Here is a 27,788-nt window from a genome sequence, read left to right as displayed (position 1 = left end):
CGTTGTCTGCACTGTAGTTGTGAGCAGATGTAGTTTGATACTATTAATCTCATGTCTGTAATAGCTGCAAATTAATCTTATGTTGTTTTTTCTTTAGTTGTGAGACAGACCCAACCACACCTGTAAAACACGGACCGATGAGACCACCACCCCTGCTCCACCTCCACCACTTCAGTAGAGTTTCCCTCCAGCTGGTGAGTGCAACTTAATGCGAATAGAAACGTAGCTTAGCTATTCAAACCCCTTAAAATCAGGTCGTTGGCGATCCGTTTACAAACATACAAAGTTCCTAAGATGTTGTTATGAAGGTGTATTTGCTTAGACTACTGTTATTCATATAAATGCATCCTTCTTAGATGTCATATTTTGAGGGGGTAAATCGTTCAGGCATGGCCCACTGGGGGCAAGCTAGATGCCTCCCCGGGCAGCTAGCTTGCTGTCTTCGTACATTGCTGAATGAATGAAATGATTAAAAGTTACAAGTAAAAAGATTTCTATGATTATTTTTTACATAAATAATTAGAAAATAAATTGTAAAGCTTGGTGACATTAAATAAGTAGGAGGTGTTTCTTTAACATTCATTTAAATGCCTGTGATAAATTAACAGCATATAGGATTGTAGGTCCTAAACCTGGCCTGAGATTTTGGAAAGTTTAGCTGGCAGATGGTCGAGGAGGCAGGCAAAAGGTTTTGAAGCCAACACCAACTTAAACAATAATTCTATAGATATAGTCTCAAAATGTGTTCAATTCATGAGGCGTAAAGAGACAGCTGCCTTTGAGTAACGTTGGCTACAGTTTTATTAATAAAGCAATGTTTAGAACATACTTGTAGTCATATAAAGCATATTTCCTGTTTTGGGGGTACTTTACAAAGTTTCACCAGCAAAAGTTTGGTTATGGTGTTTTAATTAACTTTGTGCATCATGTTATTCTATGTTCCTTTCATTCATTCACAGTAAGAGACTACCAGTCAGTAACCAAAGTATAACAAAGGGGCACATGCTGACCTGTGCTGCCTAATTAATATGCAGTGTGTCCAGATAATGCCCCTCTGTGGTTTATAATAATGGCTCAGTGTTTCTGAGTGTGTGGACGTTGCCCTCTCAGTCTGCTTCATACGGGAAGTGACTGGATTACACGCTAATCCCATTATGATGCTGCTGCCATGTGAGGGCCGGTTGGGGGGGATAAGAAACTAAAGGGTTGAGCTTCAGGATCCAGATCAGCAACAAACTGGGTGACTGTAAATACTGACACTGATACACTCAACGATGGCACACCTAAACAGCTTAAATGACAATTTCCCTGACCTACAAGAGATCTTCAACTGTCATCCTGGGGTACACTGACATGGTATGTAATATTTGTTTTTATGACGTGATGTTTTTGATCGGATCTCAGCACCAGCAGTCTTCAAATTGACACCCCAGCAAACATTTGATGGATGACAATGCACGAGTGGCAGCCAAGTTTGGTGTCAGCTGAATTGAGCTGTAAATTCACAATATATTATGGCAGGGTGAATATTTTGTATGGAGTCTGTAAGGTGCCATCAAAACAATTCTTGACATTTACATTGTTTATTTGTAATCCAAAAAAACAAACACAAAATCCCTGATGAATTAATTGATTAAATTAATGTAATACATTTGCATTTGAATAAACATTAATAAAGTTAACCAAAAATAACCAAAATAGAAAGCACATTTTATTTGCCGATTCTAATTCCCCATTCTGTCTTTAATAATAAGAATAATAATGATTGAATTTTAAAATGAAGCGTGACGGAGAAAATATATCAGTTTATTCACTGATTATAATTAAACACTGCACAGCCCACTCTATGTAAACTTGGAATTTTCTGAAAATAGTTTCAATCACCGCTGCACCTTCAGATCAACAACAGAATATTTGCTGGAAATACACTGTAAAACAAATAGAGTTTGTGTCATAGACTGTATATAATTTTTAGAAATATGAATTATAAAAAAATACATGATAAATTTATAATTTACAGCACACTCTTGGCAGCATAAAACACACTTGTGACAGAGATAAATTTAGTTTGAAAACATATTGTTGAGTTGTTGCGATTGGATAAAAAAAGAACTTGATTCAAGTCAATGGCATTACTCCACGATTTGAAATAAACCAATTAGTTAATGAACAAATGAATATGGACTGGAATAATGAACTAAAAGCCATGACTCATCTGACTTAGTGAATGAAGGAATGAAAAGAAAGTGAAGGAGGGAATAAGAAAAGGAAAAAGAAATGACAGTTGAAGTAAGGCCATCTTAACGCTCTGTTTACCTTTGGACCACTTCTCCATCATGTGTCACACAGTGGGAAATGTCTCTATTGGGAAACCCATAAATAAAATCAATAAACCAAAAACTAGATTAAATTAGATTCAAATTATTAACATTATTTTAAAAGCATTTCAGTGTTTCTCCTTGCTTTTTCCTCCTTTCCTCGGAGGCGTATTCCACTGCCGATTTTAATTGAAACTACAGAAAATGCTCACATGCAGTTTTGGGAATTTCTGCAGAGTTAGCCGATACACTTTTTTCCACTAACATGAAAGGATAACCCTTTTCTGAACTTATTTCTTTTCATAAAGGTAATACAATATGTGACCATCAAATCTTTTGCTTAATGAAAGAGATTTTGCTCAACTATACAGGAAACTGATCCTGAAACATTTATTCTGTTACAGGGGTCTGCTCAAGTTTTTGTTTTTGGACAGAGCTGCAGCCGATGGTGTACCAAAGGTCTGGTTTGGAGAAATGACCGATGAGAGAATGATTAACCTGGCTGGCAAAGAGGATGTGTGTGTCACTGTCAGAGGTGTCAGTATCAGTGTGTGTGTACGTGACAGGAGGTGGAGGTCTGGATGAGGAACAGAGATCTCACTCTCAAACAAAGACAGCAGAACATCTGACTGAGACAGACGAGAGACGGCGTCAGGAGGGAGACAATGTGCAGGAGCACAGACTGTAACCGTGTCTACTGTCCTGCATTGTAGGGGTCTTTAAGTAGTCTTCAACAAAGGATTGTATTTCTAAAACAGCATATGTTCTGAAAGTGTATTTTGGCTTCCTCGGTCCAATGCAGCGAGCAGAGTAAGTGCCATTTAAAAGTACAGCAGCAGCACAACAGCTGCGAATATGTCAAGGTCTGAGGAGGCAGTCAGAGTCTGATACTGAAAAAAGAAAAAGAACATTGCTTTCTACTGAAGAAGCAGGAGCAGGTTCAACAGAAAGACCAGTGGTGAATACAATCTGTACAGGCTGCAAGCTCTACTGCATCTTCATCCTCTACCTCCTCATCCTCCTCTCCAGCTGCAACTTAAGCCCCTGCAGCAATCAAACATAATCAAATCCTCGACGAGTTCAGCGTCTGGCTCTCCCATAACCAGCGGCAGTTTCAGGTAATGCATGAATGTGGGCTCTGTGTGTGTGTGGTACATATAAGTGTAATGTTGACTTAACTTTGTATTATTGTATTGTGACACTCGCAATATCCACTTAGCGAAACCAAGTGAGAAGCAAAAAGCTGTGGCAAAATGGCTGCAAGAAGCCACATTCACCGGCAGTTACATCTACATAAAACAACATGCAAACACCAGTTGATTCAGCTAGCATTTATGTGGTTTCACCTGTTAGCAAACCACTGCGTATACACAAAATAGCTCTAACTTAGGAACTTATTTGGTGGGACCACACGGCTAGCTATCCTGTAGAGGATCCCACTGGATTAATTAAAATGGTAAAATAAATGGAGAATTTAAAAAATGTAAATGCATAATTTGATCCAGTTAACTCATACCTATCACTGAAGCTGAAGCTACAGTCTTTACCAGCCACAAAAGCATGGCTGGTATTGTTTTCACCTTCGAGTTCGAGGATGGGTGTGGTCCAACCTTTGAGTACTGCAGTGGTCATGTAATAATCTAGTAATGACGAATGGGTTGCAATGTCAACATGCCACGGTCATGTCTCTGGCTCAGTTTGGTTTATTTTTTCTCTGTGTTTTCTCTTGGGTCTCCTCCCTCACAGTTGTGGTCATGGCATCAGAAGCTCTGGAGCTGATGGGCTTCTTCCTGGGCCTGTTTGGGATGCTGGGCACCCTGGTTGCCACGGTGCTACCATACTGGCAGACTTCTGCCCACATTGGCTCCAACATCGTCACGGCCGTGAACAACGTGAGGGGCCTGTGGATGGAGTGTGTCTATCAGAGCACGGGGTCCTTCCAGTGTGAGACCTACAACTCCATGTTGGCCCTTCCCTCTGACCTGCAGGCAGCCCGTGCCCTCATGGTCATCTCCATAGTGCTGTCTATCCATGCAATTGCCATGTCAACCCTGGGGATGCAGTGCACTCTTTGCCTGGAGGGCTCAGGTGCAGTTAAGAGTCGTGTGGCTGGTGCTGGCGGGGGCTTATTCCTCACTGCAGGCTTTCTGGCACTCATACCTGTGGCGTGGACCACACATGAGGTGGTCCAGACCTTCTATAGACCAAATGTACCTGCCAGCATGAAGTATGAGTTGGGGGAGTGCCTATATGTTGGTCTGGCGTCAGCGCTCGTCACCATGCTGGGAGGGGGTTTGCTGTGTGTGTCATGCTGCGAGGAGCAGGATGGCGGGCGTGGGAGACGGCACGGCGGAGGGTATCCATATCCAGTAGGAGGCAACATGCCCGGCATAGGTGTACGGACAACCTCACAGACCTACCGCAACCCCACCCTGCAGGTGGGGGGCATCAGTGCACCCAGCAGGGGGCAGACACTGGTGCGCAGTACCAGCAACAGCTCCCACTTGAGTACACATGGAGCCCAGGGAGTCAAGAAGCCCGCTGCGGCAGGATATGACATCACAGGATATGTCTGAGATTACTGCCACTCCATCACACCTTTAAGTATTACTCTCTGACAACTTACGCTCAATAAAATGTATTTATATAGTGTATTTAATCAAATGTTGTCATTGTATGCCTGCCGGAGCAGCAAAAAAATATTTTACAATTATCTCTATCTTTTTTGAAGACTGTATACTTTCAAAATGTGCAGAATTACATGTGTTTGCATTACCTTGTTAGCAAAAAGTGTAGAAAAAAGTGTAACTAACTAACTAACTAACACGTGTTGAATATGACCAAAAACCTAACAACCCTTTTATTGTGTTGTTTACAAATTTCGGTAGAGAGTGCTGTCATTGATATTAACCCTGTGTAAAAAGATAAATCAAGCAGACAAAAAAATATAAGAAAAATAACAGAAGACACTGTTTGTGAAAACACAAAAATTCATTTTTAAATGTAAACACAGGTCGTTCATCCATTTGGTTATATTCTAGGAGGACTGACACTGAGTAGACTTTGGGGAACTTTTAATCATTTAAACCCTCCAATGCTGATACTCAACCATCGAGTGAAAGCAAGTACACTCAAATGTCACTTGACTATTTGCTGCATTGGTAAACATTCTGCTAACTAACGCCAACCCTGATGTTTCTAATCTGAACCCTACACATTTCTCACGGTACTGTATCACCTGAAAGTCAGATTTTATTGACCCACTGCAGTGTATTAATAGTTAGTTCGTCCAGTGGCCTGTCCACATGAAGTGTCACCACATCAAAATTGTACTGTCTCCCTGATAGTAATTCAGAGAAGTTTGTTGTGCCTTAACATCATAGTGTGAAAATGTTACGTCTGTTTGGGTTCTGTAAAGATCTGCGTTCCACGTTTACGTCACCAAAAAAAAAATGAAACTCTTCTCACATGATGTCCAGGCATCACTTCTTCTTCTTTGATCTTTTTTGTTTCATTGTTCTCGATGTTTTGCATCACATCTCTGCTGATCATCACGGACATACTGTATTTCCAGGACATAGAACATCCTTTTGTCAGCTGATTTAAACAAAGCACCAAAATTGTTTTTAGGTTATTTTTTATCTGGAAATAAATGCAAACATTTCTTACACACCATTTGTTTGTTTTTTTCATACCCCTTTTTTTACCATCACAAATTTTTATGCATGTATCATAGCAGAAAAAGAAATAACAATACCAGCCATTATAGTATTATTAGTTATACCTGTGTTTGACAAGTCAACAGTGCTACTACCTTTTCTCTACATATTTCATTTACACATGTCCAAAAAGTGGTTCTTTAAAGAAATTAAGGTTTTGATTTGTTTTATTTTGAGTTTAAAGTATTAACATGAAATAACTGGCAGATGAAGGGCTGAAGATAAAGTCTGTTGGTGATGCTCTGACATTTGACAGTTTTTTTTTTTACAGTTCAAAATGGGAAAAAGATCACAGCCCTGAACTGAAGGCAAACAGAAGATCGACACAAACAAACCCGAACAAACAAACCCACTACTTTAGTCCGATCAATATGCAGTTTAAGTTTCACCAACAGGAAAATGGTGGGACTGAAACACACGCTCTTACTGGGTCAGTTTACAGTAACAAAACTGGGGTAGCTCTTTTTCTATTTGAGGCTTGAAAGGTTCTTTAAACATAAAAGTACATTAGACTGGATCTTGACCCTCTTTCAGCCAGACATTTGTGGTACAGGTTGTTCTTGAATTAGTGTGGGTCTTTATTTTGGTCTGTGCGGATTGTTTTACCTGGGTCTCAGAGGAATTGAGACCAGTATAATTACATAAGCAACAGGCTTCATGCAGGTCTTGCAGGTCTCCTTACAAGCCCTTTAAAATCCCAGTGGGAGAGGCGATACAAAAATGCAATGTGGTCCGTGTGGTCTTATAATAAATTAGAGGCACTGCATTTCTTTAGTTACTGGTGGTTCTGTTGCGGTTTGAGACCGGGGGGTGGTGGTGGTGGTGTAACAGTTTTTAAGACCAATAAGTGTTTCTGTTCCTCGTGTTGGGAAATTGTAATATAAAAATACTGCAGACCACAGCTCCTGGTGTTTGAGCCCAGAGGGAAACCAGAGTCTGGGACAGTTGGGAACTGAACTGGTTCAACCAGCACACATTTGACCGAGAGAACACTAAGAGATAAGTGGACGAGGGACACACATACATTGAGGCTGTGAGAAAGACAAACACAATCTCAAAAACATACAGTAGATTCTCCGGAGTACTTTCTTTTTTATCACAGACACAGACTGTACAAGCAGCAGTGCTGACTGAGCATTCCCTGTTTCCTGGTGCACGGGATATCTAGGGAATGAAAAAAATAATGACTTCAAGAAAGTCCATGTTTTTATTTCAACTACAATATTAAAATAACATGAAAAACGTACAAGCAAACTGTCACAATGAAATGTGTCTCTTTTAGTGAACATTTTAGTTTCGTCAAGAACAAGACTGGTTCGGTCTTCATAAGTAAAACTTTCGACCTAAAGAACAGAGTGCATGGAGGCTGAGGTTTCTTGCTCAACCAATCAGAATAAAAAACAATCAGTGGTAGGACAGAAAATAATTTGAAATGACAATATAGGGATTGTGTCTTACGTCTTTATCAGAAACTTTATTCAACTTAAGTGGCTGTATATTTTCTTAGGCCGAGTCTTCTTCCAAAAGCAGACCAACCTTTAGCGACTGAATGGCTCCATCTAGTGTCCAAAAGAAGAACGACTGAATTTTAACAGGAGTCTAGAAAATCACTGGTTGACCTTCATGTTACCCAGAACTGGCACACTGATTGTAAGTGACTGTGTATCAACCCTAATGAAAACGGAACATTGTGTCTCCTCTGTAGTGATCTTTATACAGACAAAAAAAAAAGTAAATTTGAGTGCATTCATTCATTCATATCACATGCCTGAATTTATTGATTACAATGAGGTCTGTAATGTATGACAGAACCTTTTACTTAGACAGAATTATTCATCCTTGGTATGTAAATATGGTAAATGTTGACCATCTCAGTCTAAATGTTTTTATTGAACATTTGAGGCTCTCTTATCTGACAAGTTACAAGGGAATATTTAAATACAAGATGGAAGATGGAGAAATGGTATTATTATTATACCTGAACAGGGTTAATAGACATAAAGGTGTTTGTATTACTGCACTTTTGACATTACTTAAGTTTTCTTGTGTTCCCTCTTTGTTTCTGTTTACATTTGTTCTTTTCTTATTATAATTTGTATTTTTATGACGTCATTTTAAGTCTGCTTGCAAAATTTCTTAAAATAAATATTGTAATATCAAGATGACAAAAAAAAAAGTTACTGCAACTCCACCCCAGAAATTTCACAATAAATGGTAGTTTGGCATAAAAAAGATATTTATTAACATGAAACTGGCAAAGATGAAGAAAAAATAAATACTATACAATCACATCCATCAGCCTGTTATTGACAACTCCAGAGGATCCATGTTGTTGTCGTGACTAAAGATTTAATTTTGTTTTTTTATTTCTTCTCCTCCTGCACTTCATTCTCTTTCTGTTTCTCCTCTTCCTGTCGCTCACGGCCAAACTCAACCACCAAAGGTTTCCCTAGCAACCGGTATCCATGGACCAACAGCAAGGCTCTCTGGGCCGTCTCAGCATCTGTAAAAGGAAAATAAACACACCTAATGACAGACCCAATGTGTGATGCATAATGGAAGGTACACAGCGGTGGGGTTCAGGCGATGCTGCATCCCCTCCCCCCACCTTTTGTGTGTGAGAAACTGTTTCTCACCTGGCAGAGTGATGAAGGCCTGACCCTTCATCCTCCCAGTCAGCAGGCGGTAAATGACTGGAGGCCCGTTCTCCGGTTCGAACCTGGAGAACACCGCCACCAGCTGGGCCACCGACGCCTGTGCACTCATGTTCTTCACACACAGCACCTACAGGGAGTCACACGGAAACAGCAATCATCAGTGAGCCGCTGCAGGCGCTTCATGGAGCAGGTCTGTCCGCTCACTGCTTCCTCTTTACCGTTTTTTGGCGAGGTGAGGCTATAGCACAGACAGCAAATAATCACATAAACGATGTTCTGTGTGCTTCCAATGTTATGAGGGTGTGGTGTTCTGTTCGGGTGCTGCAGCTCTTAGATAGACAGGCCGCAGGGAAATATAATTACACGCCACAACATCATCATCCTTTGGACAGACTAAAACAAGTTCAATTTATGAGTCAGCGGCTCTCAACTGGCAGGTATTGAATATTTTAAATGACTGTAGGGTGATTTATTTCATTATAATGCTTCATTTTATGAGCATTAAGTTGTTAAGGAGGACAATTGTTACTGTGAGTGTCTGAGCGAGCTGCGAACATCAGCTTTAAAACACTACTGTGTCTCTACTGTTACTCCTGTGAGGGAGGTTAGTGCATTTTAATTTGTTGAATGAGGATTTATTCATCGGTGCTAGTCGGATTCAATGCAGCATTTATGACTATATACTGTCCATAGAGCTGCTTTTTTTTTTTATCACCAGTGGCATATAAAACTCAGATTCAAAATTAAAATATATACCCTGCTGTTAAATAAATAAAGCGCACACTTAGGTGGAAGTTCACACTTTGAGGTGATATACTGCCTCTTCTGGTAGCTATACCAGAAGGAGCTGGGGGAAAACTGAGAGCATTTCTCAACGGAATTTTTTTTTTTAACATAAATTTAAATTATTCTTGAATCAAATAATCTAATAAAACAAGCGCCTGATGAGCTAACCATCAGGATCTCTTTTACATTAGAACAACTACTACTGGATGTAGCTGTCGACACCTTGGAGGGTATTCCTGGCCGGTAGTTTCGGAACCTCTGGATGCTCCTGATCCCTTCCTCAGATTCGCGGTTCTGCAGGATTTCTTCGTCTGTAATTGTCTCAATCTCCCCTCTGATAGTCAGCGGTCCTCCTGACCCCGCCTTCACCGCTCCACACAGACTGCCGATTGGCTGGTTTATTTCTATCTTGACTGGAGCAGCTCGCTCCTGTCTGTCCTGAGTGTGCTGCTGCTGCTTCGAGGTATCTGAACTTGTCTCTGGCTTGCCCAATGATCCATTTTCTTCACCCCTCGTGTCTTCGGATTGGTCATTGTTTGGCTGTGAGCTTTGTGATTGGTCAGACACCGTTCTGTGTGTAGACAGGTGTGATGCTGCAGTTGTTTCTCCCTCAGAGTCCAGCAGTGAACCCTGTTGTCTGTCCTTGTTGAGAACATCTCTGTAGAGAGAGTCCATTGGATCAGAGGACGCCGCCCCCTGCTGGCCCTCCTGGTTATCTTCATCTGTGGAGGAAAACACAGCCGCCCTGATGAGATCTTCTGATACAGATGTAACAGTGAATATTGTATCCTATCTCTCTCCTGTGTACTGTTGTTTCAAACTGTTTTATTCATCCTAATATTAGATTCTGTCAACAGTCTGTTCTGATTTAATATTCTTCTACTCTATTCATTCCAAATTCTTTCACTTATATGATAATTCCAGGATCACAGATTTGCCTGCAGATTTTATTTATTTTAATTTGAGATATAAACTTTTTTTTTAATTGAAATTTGGACCAATTTCATCATAAAAAATTTGAAAATAAAGCTATTGACTTTGAAAACATGGGCCAACAACAACTGGTTCCTTTCTTGAGGTTGCACAGAAAACCACAACATATTTAAGACTTCTCAAACTGAACTGAGGATGTACGGAGGCTGTGATTTAAGCCCTGGAATGTAGATAACATAATTTTACGTTTCTAGAAACTATTCTAAAGCTGGTGCTCAACAAACTGAAACTATTGTTTCTATTCTGTTGTTAAAGTTTCAAACTGTTCTTAGTAAGAAACTCTGTAACTGCCTGAATAACCTGTTCTTTTTTGTTCTTCTTCTTTTGTGTTTGGGTGTGAGAGGCTTTTGTATGATTCCTGGGATTAACAAGTCTCCTCTGAAAAGTTTTCTTCCTGATGGCTCTTTCATGTCTTAATGAAAATAAATTAATTAAATCTTGCAGCTTAGCTTGTCCCTCATAATGGGTGACAGTTACACACCACTGATTATCTATCTCTCACCCTGATGACTCTCTAGCACTTTATACCTTGATGGTAAAGCGCGGTGAGGAAGCCTAGGCGGTCGTTTCCCTGGAACAGCGCTCGTTCAATCTCCATCTCCCGGCGTGACAGCGGCCGGCTGCTGGCGAAGCGCTGTGGACGGGACAGGAGCTCTGCCCTGGCTTCGATCTTGTCCCTGATCACCTGCAGACGCTGCTGCTTCGCCCCCGGAGCTGCGCACACACCATGGGACTGTGTCGGGACAAAGTCAAGGGTAAGGCATTAGTTTTACTGGATGAGGTTTATATATATTATGTATATATGTGTTAAGAAGTTAGATTTGAAAATCATCAGTCGTTTCCCCCCAAATGCAAACAACAACAAAAAAACCCAAGTCTATTTCTTAGGCCTTTCACTTCCAATCAGGCAATGCAGTAGAAATGGACACTCAACATTCATAGCTATGAACTAGAGCAAACATGAGGAGAACACACAGACTCCACACATAGAGGGCAAGGAATCAAACCCAGCTCCTCCTGTTGTCTGTCTCCAGCAGGTTTTACCTTCTCTGCTAACTCTGGTGCATCTCTGCTCTGCCACAGCTGGATCTCAGTGTCCGTGAGGCCCAGCTCCCGCAGGCTGGCCTGCTCTTTCTCCCCGTCCTGCAAGGCCTGGAACTGGGACAAGCTCCTAACTCCGGCTGCCTGCTCCCCAAACGGCCGATAGAGTGCCGCCGGGGCGAAGCACTGCCTCTTAGCTACACATCTGTAAGACAGAATTTATTCCAAAGTGAGCTCAACGGTATGTGTACATGATGTGTGCATCATGCAGGATCCACTCACAGCTCTATCAAAAGCAGCTGCAGTCCAATCAAAGACCGGCTTTAAAAGGACACTTTCAAAGTCATATTACCTAAATGTTGTTTCTGATGTTTGACAATGAGAAACTACTGATAAAAGATGGCTGTGTAAGACTCTGTAGCCCTGCGGGATGTGTACAGAACATCCTCCAGGCTGTTCTGTGGAACACTGTGAAGGTAACATAACAGAGAATTTGACTGATGCTTTTATCCAAAGCACCACGCAGTAAAAAGAGTGTGTGATTTTTTTTTATACAGCGCAGAGAGCTCTGGTGGGGATAAAGCTGCAGACACTGCTTTCTTTTCTCACTGAACTACACAGGAACACTGAGGCAGGTTTTATTCTCTCTCATTAATGTTTGTTTATTGTAAGTGTGTGACAGTAATTTCATCCAGTGACCGCTTAGCTAGCAACAGAGCCAACACCTTATCCTATTGATAATTTATAAATCAAACTTATCTTAACACAGATTCATGTTTTGTCCTGGATTTGATTAATAATTTCAACAGGTGTTATTTTTGTCTTAACTATAAACTATGCTCAGGATAAATTATAAATATAATATTAAATAAACTTGCATGGTCAGATAATGTCTTGTGTCTCCAATTTTATGCTACTGCAAAGGTCTCAAAGAGTGAGATGTTTTGCTTGATAGCTGACAATTTAACTAATTACAGAATATTCTTGTTTGTTTTCTGTAGGGAGTTTTTTCTTTTACAAAATGCTGATAACATCAATCTTGAGATCATATTGTGGTAAATTGTTGCATTTACTATTTCTCTACGAACTGAAGGAAAATCTAGTTGGCTGGAAGTACAAAAAATGTGGCCAAAGGACAATATCATATTTCTACGGTAAACACAGATACAAAGAGATGGTTTCTGACCGGTCGATGTCGGTGTTGGTGTGGAGCTGCTGCAGCAGGAGGCTGTGCAGCTGCCGCTGGCCCTCCGTCTCCTGTTCCTCCAGCAGCGGTCCATCCTCACAGGATCTCCGGGTCACTCTGACAAATTGAACACAGACAGACCTCAGATCAGACACACAGTGGATGCTGGTGTAACAGCAGATGCTGGTGTAACAGCAGGAAAAGGGCACAACCACCATAAACACAGATGATAGTATTACAATTCTATTGTTATTTGTAGACACCCTGTACCTTGTAAAACTGACTAAGAGAACCTAATTAAACTCTTCATGCGTCTCCATAAATCAATTAATAATTTGGTTTATAAGATGTTAAAGAATTGTGAAAAATTGCAATATTGATGTCATTTCCAGATTGCTTGTTTAAAAAAAAAAAAAAAAATCAAATTAAGAGTCCAAACCCAGAAGATATTCAGTTTACAATCACAACAGAAAAGATGTAAAATAAAAGTAAAGTGGTAAAGAGGTAAAACCAATATTCTATGTATCTTATAAATATGTTGGAAATACATTTAACTACGTGTTTTTTCAGTTGCTCTGATATTGACAAAAATCGGCGGAGTCTAACAAACATTACAAACCATTAACTTTGGAGAAAGAGGAGAGAAGGGTAACGTGTTCCTATTTAGCTTTTTCATTTTATTTCAGTTCTGTGCAGGCTAATATCTTTTATTTAACGATTAACATGTCAGTACATGTGATCAATTGAGACTTCGAGGGCGAGGACAGCAGCCAGAGGTGAGGCAGACGGTCTATGCTAAGCTATGAGTCTAAGGAATATGTTGGTAAAAATATGAAAAAGTCCAGTTTACCGTATTCTTAAATTAAAACGTGAATAGTAAAGCGTACACGGGAGAAACAGAGAGCAGCCATGCTAGCTTAGTTGCCTGCAGCTATCTCCATGACAACAGCGGTGCCATAGGTAGATCGAATGATCGACGTAAACTAATATTTTCTGGTGACAATAGAGTCATACATGTCTAAAACCAAAATCTGTGTGATTCAAATACCACAATTATTATAAATTTACTGCTGAGTGACTCTGATAGGTAAAAGTTTTGTTTACCTTCGCATGCTTCCGCTTTGCGCTTCCAGTTCCGGCGTGTGGGATCATGGGAAATGTAGTAGAATCCCGATATGAATCACAATAAATCTCAAGCTATGTTTCATGGCTACACTCAAGGAAAAATAATACGACAGCGTAGATTTGGGGCATTTGTAAAAGTGGAGCCACGTGTATTATATTGAGTGCAGAAATTGTAATAACTAAAAGAAAAAGGCTGTATATGGGGAGCAGAAGGGGTTGTTTTCAGCTGTTTGGATTTATGTTATTCTCTCAATGGAAATCCACATAACATGCAGCATGCATTTGTTTTGTGATGAAATGTGTTTTAAAGAAAATAAAAAACCCTTAAAACCCTTAACTTGCCACGCCCTATTGTATTACTGAGGGTGTGGTTATAACCGTATTTTTCATTAGAGTTGGCTGTCTTCCCTGTTATATCCAACAGATGCTGCAAAGCCACTCTGAATATACTCTAAATCGCTCACACCCTCCCCGCCCAGCTTAAGTGTCCTCAATTAGCCTGCTGGCTGACGTCAGTAAGGTGACATGGGTGCTTCTCTTCCCCATCTCTGAGCAACAAACAGCCCGCTGCTGCAGCATGGCATTAAGAGATGGGGGGTGGGGGGGTGCATGGATGCCAAGAGAGTGGTGCTGGTTGCACGCAATTAAAAATTCTCATGCAGTAGTGCGCGGTTCCGCTCCTGCCCGCCTGCCCGCCTGCTGCCAGTGTCGGGTCGCCGGCAGCGCAGCTCCTCTCCGCTCCTCTGCAGGGCTGCAGGGCTGCGCACAGCTCCTGACTGACAGAGAGATGAGGGGTGGGGACGCAGGGTGGGGTCACAAGCAGGGAGAGGCGGAGGAGGAAAAGGCAGAGAGAGAGAGCCCAGCCCTTGAATACACGGCAACAACACGCCGACAGAGAGAGAGGGAGAGGCATAGAGAGACTGGCTGATTTTTTTGGGGGGAGCAAAAGGAGCTTTCGACGCTGCGGATATGAACTGAAAAGAAACACTGGAAGAGGCAGGGATCGTGTTCCTATATCCCGAAAATTTACTGTAAAGGTGGAAAACTAGTCCCCCTAAACCCTCCTCTCTCCATAACAGTTATTATTCAGATAGAGCTACACCCAAAGCCCCGACCGACCCCCTCCTGCTCCTGCTGCTCCACCCCTCCGCCGCTGCACCGCTCCGGCAACCGAGATGCACACGGAGACCCGTAACAAGAAAGTAAGTGCACGTTATTGACTTTGCCCTGGTCAATGAAGGAAAGACACATCTACCTGTGTGGCTGATCCGCCTGTACACAAGCAGAGTTGACATTGTCAGCTCAACATGTGCCAAATGTGAATGTCAGTGAGTGTATGTGTCTCTAACAGCCAATTGCAAGTGTATCCTCGCGGGCAGGCGGTTTATTTTGCAATTAGTGGAAAGAGTTTTTGCAACAGCGACCTTATTGCATCGTAAGAGCATCACGCCGAGAGCACAGTCATTACCACGGTTGATACGGAAACCTCTCCGTCTCCTCCGTCTCTGTCTTTCTCTCTGTGTGCGAGGTTAGTTCAGGTTCAATGCGAAATGCTCTGTGATCTCTGAGAGACAGGAAGGAAACGGAAGGCAGAATCTGCAGCTTGTAGGACACCATCTTAGCTTTTAAAGGGCCAGCAGCCTCTTCTGAAACACACACACGCACTCACACGCACAACCCTGGGAAGCAGCCAGGTGCACTGCCTCCAGCTACACTCTTAAGGGCCCTGCTGCCGACTTGAGCCTTTAAACGAGCCTCCCTTCATCACGGTGTGTTTATGTGTCAGTTTTGCTGGCAGTGCTCTCAAAAGTAAATTAAATCCGGCATGTGGTCAGACTGATTGTTTGAATCCAGCTCTGTGTTTGATGGTTTGCATGGAGAATAATGGAGCCAAGTTATTTGGTCAGACAAAACGTCCAAGTGAACTTTGACCTGTGAACCTTGCATGGCCGACCAGTAATGCCATTTGGTGTGTCTGGTGTTTGGTTGATTGTAATTATTTAGCTACAGTGCTGCACTACCAGATGCCACTTTACATCATCTCCACTGAGCTGTTAATGTTTTGTTTTATTTTTACTGAATTCACTGGAGTGTGGAGCAGTTTGCTGGACTTTCGCTGCATTTGTGTGCTGCCGGAATAATCAGAAAAATGAGTTTCTGACTGGGAAAATTCACGTGAACGCCCTCTCATGTCAGAAAAACAACTCGGAAAGTCTGTGGAAATTTTGGTGCACGATGTGCCGAGTTGTGATACCATATTGGCTATGCAGAAACATGGTGGCCAAAGTAAATGATGGTTGATGGTGAGAAACACTCAATTAATGGTGCAAATTGACATATTGCATATCATTTTTTTTTTTTTGGCTAACATTTAATGTGTACTATGGTATCAGGTTGTAACAATTTGTTGTGGTCCACGTAATATGACCTAGATTAATTAGAAAAAGTTATTTAATAGCAGTAACTCTAAAACATTGAACCATCTTAGCACGTCTTCTTTGTAGCGTTCATGTTGTTTCCACATTCTGCATTATAAAATTACATGAACACACTGAAGTAGAAAGAACGACTTCCCAACTCGGGAAATGGGACCATACAAGGAGCAAATGAATGCAGCATTAATGTTCACTCTATGGCTTCAACTAGTAATTATTTTAATTATTAATTAGTAATGTTTTTTTTTTTTTTTTTTTACTACTAAAGTTATGTCTGGAAAATGTCCAGCACATTTTCCCAGAGCCTAAAGTGACAAATTAAATGTTTTCAAATTTGGGGTTGCTGATCTTCCAACTCTCCAAACCTCAAAATATTAAGTTTACTAAAATGTAAGACTGAGAAATGCAACACGTTCTGACATTGGGGTTATTTAAATGTTTGATATTTTTGCTTAAAAAAAGAATTTAGCGATTATCCAGTTGTCAAAACAGATGATTAATGTTCGTTCAAAACATCGTCCAACAGGGGCATCGAGTAGCTCAGGTGGTTGAGCATCCGCCCCATGTGCAGGGGCCACAGTCCTCGCTGCAGTTGGCCCCGGTTCGAGTCCGGCTTCGGACAACCCTTTGCTGCATGTCCTCCCCCCTCTCTCTGCCTCCCCCCTCCCTGTCTCTCTCTACTGCACTATCAATAAAGGCACAAAAAAGCCTGAAAATAAAACATTAACCGACTAATCATTTCACACATCATTTCCAGCCATCAGTCCGAAGACATTCAGTTTACAAAGACACAAAACAGAAAAAAACGTTGGAACCATTGAATATTTATGTGTACGTAAGTGTATTTGACAAATGATGCATTGATTATCAAAGTGATTGGCAACTAATTTTCTCTATATTCTACTGCAGTGAAGTTCAAACCCTGCACCCAGTTTTATAATGTTGTTGACTTGCTGCAGGTGATGGTGTTTTGGGAAGTGGTTAAGGAGGTTTTGTTTTGTTTTTAGTCAGCCTGTTCACACTGAGGCCGAGCGTGGCTCTTGTCCTTACCTGAGGTGTCAGCTGTGTGGACACACCACATTTATTTAGTTTGCATATATTATAATTGGGTGACTGTGCAAAGTATATTAATAGCTGCCTGATTATGTTTCGACCCATTTTAAGAAAAGCCACTGCACAAATTCTTCATGTGTGACTGAAGTCTGTTTGTTTATTTGTGAGACTGTTTGACCCTAAAATAGACTGATGTGCAGTTGATACCTGTCTTGTCTTCAGCCACGTTGCCATGTCAAGAAGGACGTGCATTAACAGACCAGTATGTCTTGAATTATACAGGGCATCCTAACTGTCAGATCCAAGTAGCGCCTCTTCCGATGTTTTTCATTCCATTTTAGGAAATGTTTGGATTTTATTTATCATGCTGAGAAAACAACACCATAACAGATGAACTATGCAGATACTATCCAGCGCTTCACTCACAACAAGACATTATTTCACACTTGTGAGCAACGCTGGATTCCCTGGGATTTGTGAGATGGTCAGAAGAGTGTAAAATGGAAAAATACTTGCTGTCGTTGTTGTCAGGCTAACAGGGACTAAGACAGACAGGCTCGTAGTTATACAGACATTTGTCAGAGGTGGAGCTGATGTGGAAGTTGAAATGATCTCATTCGTGACATGAAATCAAAAACGCCATTGTTCCAATTTAAGTAACTGGCAGATTGACAAAAACTCAAAATGTGACTAAAAATATCTGTTTGATTACTGCACTGCAAGTTAGCTTGATAGCTAACATTACAAGTATTTGGTTTTAAATTTTTAAATCCCTCAATAGCATTTGCTCTTTTACTAACAAGAATGCTAGTCTTCACAACATTACATTTCCTCCTCTCTTGGCTGCTGCCTTTTTTCACTTTGGAAAAATGGTACAATAACTCGACCCACTAGCGGTTAACCCAGCTGATTAATTCATTTGTGTCTCCAGGGCCGCTGTGCCCAAGGTAAAGGTGGATTAGCATAGCTAGCAGGTTGGCTGTACCCTGTTTGAGAGTCTCTTTTGTAAAATCTGTTTGAATGGTCAAAGTACTTTGGGCTCCAGGGAAAACATGTGACTCCTTTGCTCAATGAAGGGCTTTTAAGTGAAAGTGGAAACCAATAGATCCATCTGTAGCCTTGTGACTGAAGAAGACCACTCTCAACCTCACACTGCGTAACCTCGCCATTTTAACAGTTGTAACCACAGTAAGTAGCTTTCAGGCTGCAATTAACCAAAGAAGGTGTTGCCATGACTCCCCCTGTGCAATTATAATTAGCTTCAATGAATCCATTAGATAGAAAAGAGACATTTATGACTTAGGCTGCACGTCGGTAACCTAGACGATGCACAAGAGCAGCAGCGTCAGAGTCACATTATTTACCAAATACAGTAAATCGGTGGAAATCTGCAGCCAGTGTTTATTCTCAGTATGTTTTAAAACACTATTAACACTATTAAAAAGGTTCTAGCAGAGGTGCTGGAGTTTTTTTGTTGCATGCAGACATCAGAGGCTGAAAAACGTCAGAGCAGCAGGATTGAAAGCTAAGGCACAGGTGATGCAGCTTTAAGTTGTGAAACCACGTCACGTGTTGAATTCAAGTAACAGGCTGGTGAAGCTTTGATGTTGTGTTTGCAGTGCATTCTCTATCTGCATGAACCCTGCGAGGTCATTGCTGTGTTTTTTTGTTTTTTTTGTTCCCCCCCCCGCACTTGCATGAGGTGGGATTGTGACGTAGAAGTCTTCACCAGTTCAGCTGATTCCTGTTATCCAAGATCTGATACGGGACTCATGCTGGGCCGGGTCCAAATTTCATTCAGGCCAATCAGGTCGGGCAGGGACGCCTTGTATTGCTGTTGATCTGAGCCGACTCCCTATCAGCTCTGATCATGCGGTGTGGCATAATTATTGCTTTCTTTTTTTGGAGTCAGAGGGAGAGTGTGGGCTGTGAAGAGCAGGAAAAATGTATTTTTGTATCTGTTCACGTTATCTGGATCAGGTCCAGTCATCCTCTGAACTATTATCATACTTCAGCCGTCTGCGACGAGAGCCTGCGTCTCTGTAGGTGGCGCACTTTCTTTCACAGCCGATGCAGATAAACCAGAAACATCAAATGCGTTTGTGAACTTTAATGAGAACAGTTGAATACGCTTTTATGTTACATCAGTCGCTTGATGGTGGCAAAGCAGACATTTATTTACACACTCTAAATATTGTGGGTTATTACTTGAAGTTATGTGGCGTTGCATCACCCGCTCTGATGTTAGAAGTTAATGTCAGCCGGTGAGATGACTCTAATGGACCACTCAGTGACAGGAGTGATGAAGCGTGTCAAATATAAGGGCTCTCTAAAGTCCGGATGATGAGTTGTCATTGTGTTTTCCCACTGCTGGCTCTAGATGAATGTATGGAAACGCTTTCATTCTTTCTTTCTGTTTACTTTTTACCTTTGACCCAGATAATTATTTTCCTGACACTGTGGAGCGGAAATCAATTTCCTCTCATCAGAGTTAAGGCGGTGTGATATTGGAAGTGTAGTTAACTAGATATATTGTGTGTGTGTGTGTGTGTGTGTGTGTGTCCTGGGTCAGCTGGACAGTAGACGTGAAAGCAGGGTCAGTCATACATTCCTGGGCAGGGCATCAGCAGTAAAGACTCTTGAATACAAAGTCTGTGTGTGTGTGTGTGTGAGTGTGACAGTGTTGATGCCTTACAGTAGGAAATGATTAACTATGCTGTACAAAATTTGACCAAACTACTGATAGAAGTGGATGTTGTGTGTATGTGTATCCCCTCCTACACTACACACACACATACACACACAAGACCACATACAGGAACACACACACAGACACACACCTTTCTGAGTTGTTAGGATAACATGGATGGGTGGAGTGACCACAATCAGCCAGTTGTCAGGGTGTCACCCCAGCCGTCAATAGCAGTTAACTGAAAATAAACTGAAAATACAAAAATAAAAATGCTCATCATCTTATCTTATCAACATCTGGAACGTTGTCCACGACACAATTACACAACTGTACTTGTGCAAGTTTCATCTTATTCTGTACATACTGTGAGTACTTTACAGCACTGCTGACAACAGTATCACCAGTTACAAAGAGTACAGTATGTTTTTCTTGCTGCTGTGCAACATCTGGCTTCAGTTATTTTCAATCTCTGCAAGTTGATTTTCATCATGTATTTGCATAGGTGATCTCTCACTGTGATCGGTCACCTTTATATTTTGTTGTTATCGTTGACCGTAAAAGACACTGTTTTAGGAAGATAACTCGAATGCAGTTCAGCTTTAACACAACATCCACGTCTGCTTCTTTTTCTCGTCGTCTGGGTTTGATTTTTCAACTCTGTAACTCATCAAATTGTTGCTTTTCAGAAGTTGACTAATAATTCTCAAATGTCGGAGCGCCCTTGAATGTGCAACCAAGAAGACTATTTAAAATACTTTTATGACCTGATGAAAATGGTACCAATCAAGGCAGCGTGTCATTCACTCCGATGGGTTTGATTTGAATTAGACTTCACGTAGGGAACCAAAAACATCCAGGACATCCCACCGCTGTACGTCTGCAGACCATCAGTCAGACATCACGGTTAAAAACAAATGGAAAATTTCAGTGAGAGGATTCCTCCAGATGTGTCACCGTAATATTTCCAAGATGTATAACGGAAAAAGATTAATTTGGTCATTTTTACGTCACATACACTTGTCACATCGAGTCAGTCACTGAGCTGTGATAGAACTATAGATAACTGTAAGTCGAGTCCAGTTGTTGCATAATACTCCACTAGTGAATCTAACCAGTTGGGTATATTTATCATCTTAATGTTTTGCACTGATTCCCATCATTTCTCTGTTTGATTGACTTATTTCTTTCCACAAGGTGTGTGACTTTCTGTCTGTAGGTTAAAGTTGAGCCACCATGTGTATAACACCACAATGTTTCCGTCAGCCATTACTGCACCATGGAGTGAATATTGCACCATTAAACCATCCGTCTTAATGTTCAGAGAGTTATTTAAAGAGGAATTACTTTGAGTTTGAGAGTCTAATGCACCACTGTTTCCTTTTATGGAAAACATCTTTTTTTTCTTTTGGCAGTGGTGAATGTGTCCCTGGTGTGCCTTCTGGGAAATGTAGGAAAAGCCTAACTGAAGTAGAAGTACAGTAGGTGAGGTAATAGAAAGTAGGTGCACATGGAACACACCACCTGATCACAAAGACAGAGTTGGCATGTCATAAATCGATCCTTTGTAATGATGTAGAGGTATCCAGGGGTGCGTTTGTAATTTAAAGGCACCTGTGACCTGGAGATTAGGACTCTCACGCTTCACTGACTGAGCTAAGGGCTTTCTAATAAGCGTTGCTGTAAGTGTTTTCCAGGTGGTGAGGAGGTGTCGGAGTGAACTGGCTCACTGCACTTTTCCATTTTCTGTTTTATGTGATACTCTTATTCAGAGTAATTTATGGCGTGTGCAGCAGCACAATAAGCTTCAGTTTCCCAGTCACCGACACTAAAAAAGAGACCGGCAGGGACGGCAGAGCGATGGGGGGCGGTGACACACGTGTCTCTGCGACCACCAGAGGAGATGGAGGGTCGTTAGGAAGAGAAAGAAAAGCTGGAAAAACAGAAGGACATCGTGGTCAGATTCTTTCAACCGTCAACCAAGTATCTGTGTTTGTGTGTCAGGTGGAGAAACAACACTTCTGGGTTGGGTGACTGTTTAGTCGGCCAGTTGACTGCCTCACTGCTCGTGTGTGTGTGTGTGTGTGTGTGTGTGTGTGTGTGTGTGTGCGTCTGGAGTGTGTGCGCGCGATGGAGGAGATAAATCAGAGCGAGGTATGAAGACACGGTTTGAGGAATGGACTGGGTGCATTAGGATCATCACAAGGGTCACCGCTGGCGGGTGGCGTTTTGCTCGGGTCATTCAGTCACTGAATCACTGAGAATTAATGGGAAGCAGAACAGTCGGAGAGCAGGAGGGAGGTAAATGTCAGATCTGTGCTTTTCATTAGTCTGTATTCCAGCACACAGCTGCACAGAGAGAGACTCCATTTATTAGAAAGACACAATGAAATAAAGTGAAATCTAATATGTTTTGACCACATGCTGCACGAGTCGGCGCTCATATAAACTTCCAACAAATTTATTAAGGGCTGCACTAACGATTAGACGAAAACAATAGAAGCTGACGTTCACCCGAGCCCTGGGAACTGCGAGCCAGTTTCTGGGAGGGGAGGAGGAGATAAGATTGTGTGACGAAACAGAAAAAGAAAACATCATTTCATTCATGCTTTCCATGGTGGCGTTATGGTATGCATTGTAACTTATCCTAGACTTGATCTAAGGTTATGGGAAATAATGGGAGGGAGGGACAAAATAATTTACTTCAACTGAGAGAGACTGAGAGCGTCACCTTCTGGTTTTCTATAACTCGACTCTTGCCGTGTTTTTTTTTTTTTTTTCTTTTTCCCATAATTCACAGCAGGCCTGATGCTGCACCTGCTGTTGCTGCCACTATTAAATGTGTAGTTATTGTTAATGTGTTTGCCTTTCTTCTTCTTCTTCTTCTTCTGCTTCTCATCCTTCCTCTTCTTCTTCTTCTTCTTCTTCTTGTATTACTACTTCTTCCTGTTTCAGTTGTAGGGTTATTCGTTCCAATCAGTCCCGGGAAAGTCATATCTCCAGCACTTACAACATCTCCAGCACTGAAGTATCTAAAGTATCGGTTCTTGCTCAGAAACGGTGCGCTCGCTGCGGCCACTGGTGGTTGGAAGGAAACAGCACAGTACCAGTAGTTTTGCTGCAGTTTAGTTTTCTCTACAACATGATCGGGTCTTCTGAGGAGACTGAATACTTTCTAGAAAGCTAGAAGAGCAGCACGTTTGAAAACAGGCACAAAGTTAAATTCTGGTAGAATGCACCAAACTCAATCCGCATTTTTCTCCTTGGGGCTGTTTCTTATCGTTCATGGTTTCGTTGCTCCTTAGTTTCAATTAAAGGAAATCTTAACGTTACAGCAACTATTATATTTCAGACTATAGTGTTCTCCCAACTTTGTGCAAACAGTTTGTGTTTGGCCCCTTCCTGTTTCTACATGACGGTGTCCTCATGCACAAAGCCAGCTCCATAAAGAAATGGTTTTCTGAGCTTTCTGGGCTGGTGTGGAAGAACTTGAGGCGGCCTGCACTGAGCCTGGACCTCAACCCCATCCAACAGCTTTGGGATAAACTGCAACACCCAACTGCACAATCTGGCCTTTTCACCTAACATCAGCGTTGGACTTCACTGAAGCTCTTGTGGCTGAATGGGAGCAAACCCCTGCAGCCAGGTTTTAAAATCTTTTGGAAAGTCCAAAACCAGAATAGCGGAGGCCGAGAGGTTCAATCGATCACAAATGGGTGTGAACGTGCTTTCACGTACCCTTTACTGTAACTAAGAGGGAGGGTGGAACTTCCTGTTTCAACAGAACATATGTTGCGTTAAAGGATTGGTCTGATTTTGCTCAAATCTGTGGGGGATGATTCATGTCGATACTGACTGGTCCACACTGCCTCCATTATTCAGGTAGGAGAGCATGTAAAGGGTATCTTGCAGTGTCAGGAGGATTAACAGACTTTCTTGCCGTGGATTCAGCAGACCAGCGCGGAGGGGGGTGGGTAGGGGTGGCAGAGTTGTTGGTAGTGTCACTGTGTTTTTTTTTTTCCTCTCTCTGCATTTGCTGGGCAGCCTTGCTTAGTCTGGCCTGCCCCAGGGGTTTAAGGCTATTTATAGAGACACAGCACCGTTTATATGGCGAAGGCAGAACAGAGTGGAGCTGGATGATTCTCTTGTCACAATACTAAAATCCAACCTTGGACACCATTGCTAACTTCAATATCCAAACATTTGAGGCTTGCTTTAAGACCAGTGTGGTGTCCACGCAGGAGTCATCTTCACACAGGGTTCACACTGAGCTGCTGAGCCGGATGTCTGACCTTGATTTGGTTTTTCTCGTTCTCACATGCTTCCTTTACAACCCTGGACAGAATTGAGACCTGGCACCTTTTTGCCACTGCGTACATTGAATGCAATCACAAGCAACTCGCAGCCAGCTTCGCGGAGATGTGGGTTGGCTTGTTTGCTCTGCTTTTTTAAAGTTATACTATGTTGAGATAAATACTCATTAGTACTCTCCTGCTTCTTATGCGCAGGATTTCTTCACAGCAGTGTTCAGTACTTTGTCCGATCTGTCAGCAAAATAGTTCCTTGTTCTACTTCTGGCTCTAGTTTTGGTAAACAGTTTTAGGGGAAATGGGATCCAGTTCAAGTCGTGATGGACTATTTGACTCCATTACAAGTTGTCCAGACTGCTGCAGTACACGGCACACTGCAGCTCTGTCTGTTGCCTCCTCCTCCTCCTCCTCCTCCTCCTCCTCCTCCTCCTTATTTTTCTCTACTACATTCTCCACATTTGCACCATCTGGAAGTGACACTGAACTGAAAGCCTTGTCGGTCTTTTAACTCTTGCTCTGGATCTCAGCTCCTCCTCTTCTCCGCCAGGTTGTGGTTTCTCCGGCTCTGTTGTCCTTGTTGCTCCGTCTCAGCATCAGCATCATTATCGTTTACTGGCTGAATGGTTCTTCATGGAAATCAAGATCAGATTACTTTCTTTGGCTGACGTGCTGGTTTACTGACTGAGCATTTTATTGACTTGCTGGCTGTCACTTACCGGCTGCTGTTTGATAAGGAGACTTGTTGAATGAATATTTATTAGCTCGTTGTCTTGTTTACTGGTGTGACGAGTGACTGAGCAACTAGTTTACTCATTGACTGAGTGTGAAGGTGCACTTCTCCGCAGAAATTCCATGCATGACGAAGGATAACACGCATTCAACATGTGTTTGACTCACATACCAGACTGTTGGTCACAGTATTTACCTGTGACCAAAAGTTCAGTTCAGTTCTTGCTGAGATTTTGAAATATCCGTCTTTTAAGTTTTCTGACCCCAGTACAATGGAGGTGAAGTCTGTGCCGCTCACAATACTGAAAAAATATGTGTATGTGTATTTAGCTTTGGTTAATCATTGTCAGCACTTCATAGGGGCTGTTTTGTCAGTACAAAGTAATACCAATTAATTTCATGCCTCAGGATGATCATAATAACTTTGATGATTGTCATAATTTTCATCTAACACCACCAGCAGGTCAGAATTACTTTTTCTAATTCATGACCAAATCTAATTTTATTCCCGCATGCTAACAAGCTAAGCAACTTTTGGCAAGTTAGCGTGCTAGAATTATTAAATCCTTAATTGATTCATTGAGATCGGGCCTGTTTACATGAATAGTCATATACAGTTTATACATAGACACAGATAATTCACAGACATACAGACACATACATTTTCACATTTGAGAAAAGCAAGTGTGATTGTAAATACATACATAAGTACAACCTTTTAAAAATTTGGCATGATAACATGATACCTGCTAAAATATTAGCATGTTAGCATTGTCATTGTGAGCATATTGGCAGCTGTGCCTAGCCTAGCCTAGCATGGCTTTAGACTCTCAGCAATGTTAATATGTATATGTTTTTCTTTTGAGTGTTTTAGTGAACACCACAAATGAAACTCCATTCGCCTGGAAATCTCAGAGGCTGATATTTCAAACCCTGGATATCGGTTATTAAACCAATGCATGGCTAGAACAAGCAAGTGAGAACATGTTGTTTTTTCTATGGTTCACAACGGTACAGTAATGGATGGGAATTTCATGTAATTGACATTTGTGTAACTGACTACATGACCACCTAAGAAAAAGAGTGTGAGAAAGAAAGCAGCGAGAACGGTAATAACCGTATTTGTGTCTGAAAGTGGTATTAGCTGACTGGTGAGCCTGTTTTCTGCCTTACTGGCTGCTCCAGTTTATCATCTGGTTGGCTGGCCGGTTTGTAGGGTGGTGGCCTGTGTCAGGGCTGTTAACAGAGCTTGGTGTGGCTCAGTGTTTGTGGAGTTGACGCCCAGAGTCTTCTGAGGTAAACAATACAAGCTCTAATAGTAGGAACAGACTTTAAGTCTATCTGGAGGTCACAAAGCTGCTGAGAGTTTGTCATGTGAGCTGCTGCTTCAGAAAGCATGGCTTTGTTAGGACTGTGTGGCTTTTAGCGGCTCACTTCTCTTCCTTACACTCGTCCATGTTCTCAAGCATCTCTTCGTTTCTGCTTTCGTCTTTTTTCTCCTCCCCTGCATCAGTCCTTCTCTGCTTGTTGCCCTCCGTTCACATTCTGTGTGAGATAAATGCCGATTTCAGTCATGTGTTGATAATGGGTTTCTCTGCCATACCCATACGGTATGTGTAAGGTATCCAGCCACATGCATGCAGCCATGTTTGTGAGCTCTGAGCCAAATACGTCTGTGAGTGTGTATTAATATCTGTTTTTAGATTTTTCATCCATAGCGCCTTTTACAAAAACATGACGTCCCAAAATATTCCTTTTTCCAAAGGTGCTCACGGCCTCGGATGGAAGCTTACACTCTTAGCATTAGCACTAACTCTGCCCATCGAACCGCAGTGAGAAAAGAAAGCTCAAACTCACCAGTAGACCTTCTTACGAGCTTTTTAAATCATTCAGAGCAGAACGCTGCATAGAGAGTGAATTCCACTGTGGTAGTTTGAAAACATGCAAAGTTTCCTGGCAGCGTGCTGCACTTCCAAAGAAGCCGGACAGGTAATTATCTGTATAAACACACACACACACGCTCACTCATCCTGTGTCTGGAGATTATATCAGCGGAAGTGTAACTTTGACCTGGAACTTGGGTTGTGCACAGCCATCAGTGTGTATCACATTAAAATATAGTGAATGAACAACTAATAGAAATGAGAAGTATCAAATAGATAAAGTTTGTGTTTAAAAATGAGCTCTGGTATACTTTAAAGAATACTTCCTCACCAACGTTATCTTTATTTAAAGGTCCCATATTGTATAAAGGTAGATGTCCATGTGTTTTTTCATTATAAAGCCGGTCTAGGTTCTTTATTAACACTGTGAAAGTATCAAAGCGCTCAGTCCACAGAGAAACTCACACAGCCTGTATTCAGAAACTGAGCCTTAAAATGAGCCGTCACAACTTCTGTAACTTTGTGATGTCACAACAAAGCAGTCGCCTCTCCATGCCCCAAGCCCCGCCCACCTGCACCCACCACCCAACCTTGCAGGATTTGGTTTCTCTGAGTGTTTTACCTGAAATCTGCTATGTTTTTATTCAGTCACTCAGAAAACAGTCAGCCAATCAGAAAAGAGGCTCAGGGCCTCCTCTCTTCTGATTAGCTCAGCGACCTGTTGTTACCAGAGCTCCAGAGAGAAGCCTGAGAGAGGAGATGTAAAACTACACTGAGATGTTTTTTGGTTCTTAAAATCTCATTAGCTGCCATCCTCCAATGTTCAGGCACACGTTGACAGACTTCATTTTAAGCTTCTATCTG

At 41.8% G+C, this 27,788-nt stretch overlaps 3 protein-coding genes and 1 long non-coding RNA gene across 5 annotated transcripts in view; 2 read left to right on the top strand and 2 right to left on the bottom strand.

Annotated features, from left to right (window-relative positions):
- Positions 1-2,722: 2,722 nt before the first annotated feature.
- On the top strand, positions 2,723-5,988 carry cldn2 (claudin 2). Its single transcript, XM_023430898.2, has 2 exons — positions 2,723-3,436; positions 4,065-5,988. The coding sequence occupies exon 2, from the start codon at positions 4,073-4,075 to the stop codon at positions 4,892-4,894; it is 822 nt and encodes a 273-aa protein (XP_023286666.1). The 5' UTR covers positions 2,723-3,436; positions 4,065-4,072; the 3' UTR covers positions 4,895-5,988.
- A 2,267-nt stretch (positions 5,989-8,255) lies between these two features.
- rbm41 (RNA binding motif protein 41) lies at positions 8,256-14,660 on the bottom strand. Its single transcript, XM_023430947.2, has 7 exons — positions 13,805-14,660; positions 12,701-12,817; positions 11,518-11,719; positions 11,002-11,206; positions 9,703-10,202; positions 8,674-8,821; positions 8,256-8,540 (listed from the first exon to the last, which is right to left on the bottom strand). Exons 1-7 carry the CDS (start codon positions 13,810-13,812, stop codon positions 8,401-8,403), a joined length of 1,320 nt encoding a protein of 439 aa, XP_023286715.1. The 5' UTR covers positions 13,813-14,660; the 3' UTR covers positions 8,256-8,400.
- Positions 14,661-14,711: 51 nt separating this feature from the next.
- Positions 14,712-27,788, top strand: part of klf8 (Kruppel like factor 8) — a 71,085-nt gene continuing 58,008 nt past the window's right edge. For both annotated transcript variants that reach the window (XM_087169787.1, XM_023430946.2), the window contains exon 1: positions 14,712-15,027. In XM_087169787.1, coding sequence (XP_087025913.1) covers positions 15,001-15,027 — 27 coding nt within the window. In that variant the 5' untranslated portion in view covers positions 14,712-15,000. The remainder of the gene's footprint in view (positions 15,028-27,788) is intronic.
- LOC147817696 (uncharacterized) lies at positions 25,642-27,171 on the bottom strand. Its single transcript, XR_015436129.1, has 2 exons — positions 26,899-27,171; positions 25,642-26,586 (listed from the first exon to the last, which is right to left on the bottom strand). It is a non-coding gene; the product is annotated as an uncharacterized LOC147817696 (long non-coding RNA).

The sequence above is a fragment of the Seriola lalandi genome, unplaced genomic scaffold (genome assembly GCF_002814215.2).
Source record: "Seriola lalandi dorsalis isolate HSWRI2012SDOR001 ecotype SW California unplaced genomic scaffold, Sedor1 jcf7180002054914, whole genome shotgun sequence".
NCBI classification, from domain to species: Eukaryota; Metazoa; Chordata; class Actinopteri; order Carangiformes; family Carangidae; genus Seriola; species Seriola lalandi.
The sequence above is the reverse complement of the archived record's forward strand: the minus strand, read 5'-3'. Positions and strand labels throughout refer to the sequence as shown.

Excerpts from the sequence above, each read along its gene's own strand:
- cldn2 (XM_023430898.2), top strand. The coding sequence starts at position 4,073 with ATGGCATCAGAAGCTCTGGAGCTGATGGGCTTCTTCCTGGGCCTGTTT.
- rbm41 (XM_023430947.2), bottom strand. Across the intron at positions 11,720-12,700 it reads ACCAACACCGACATCGACCG|ATGTGTAGCTAAGAGGCAGT; the intron begins GTCAGAAACCAT and ends TCTGTCTTACAG. Across the intron at positions 11,207-11,517 it reads CACCAGAGTTAGCAGAGAAG|TCCCATGGTGTGTGCGCAGC; the intron begins GTAAAACCTGCT and ends GTCCCGACACAG.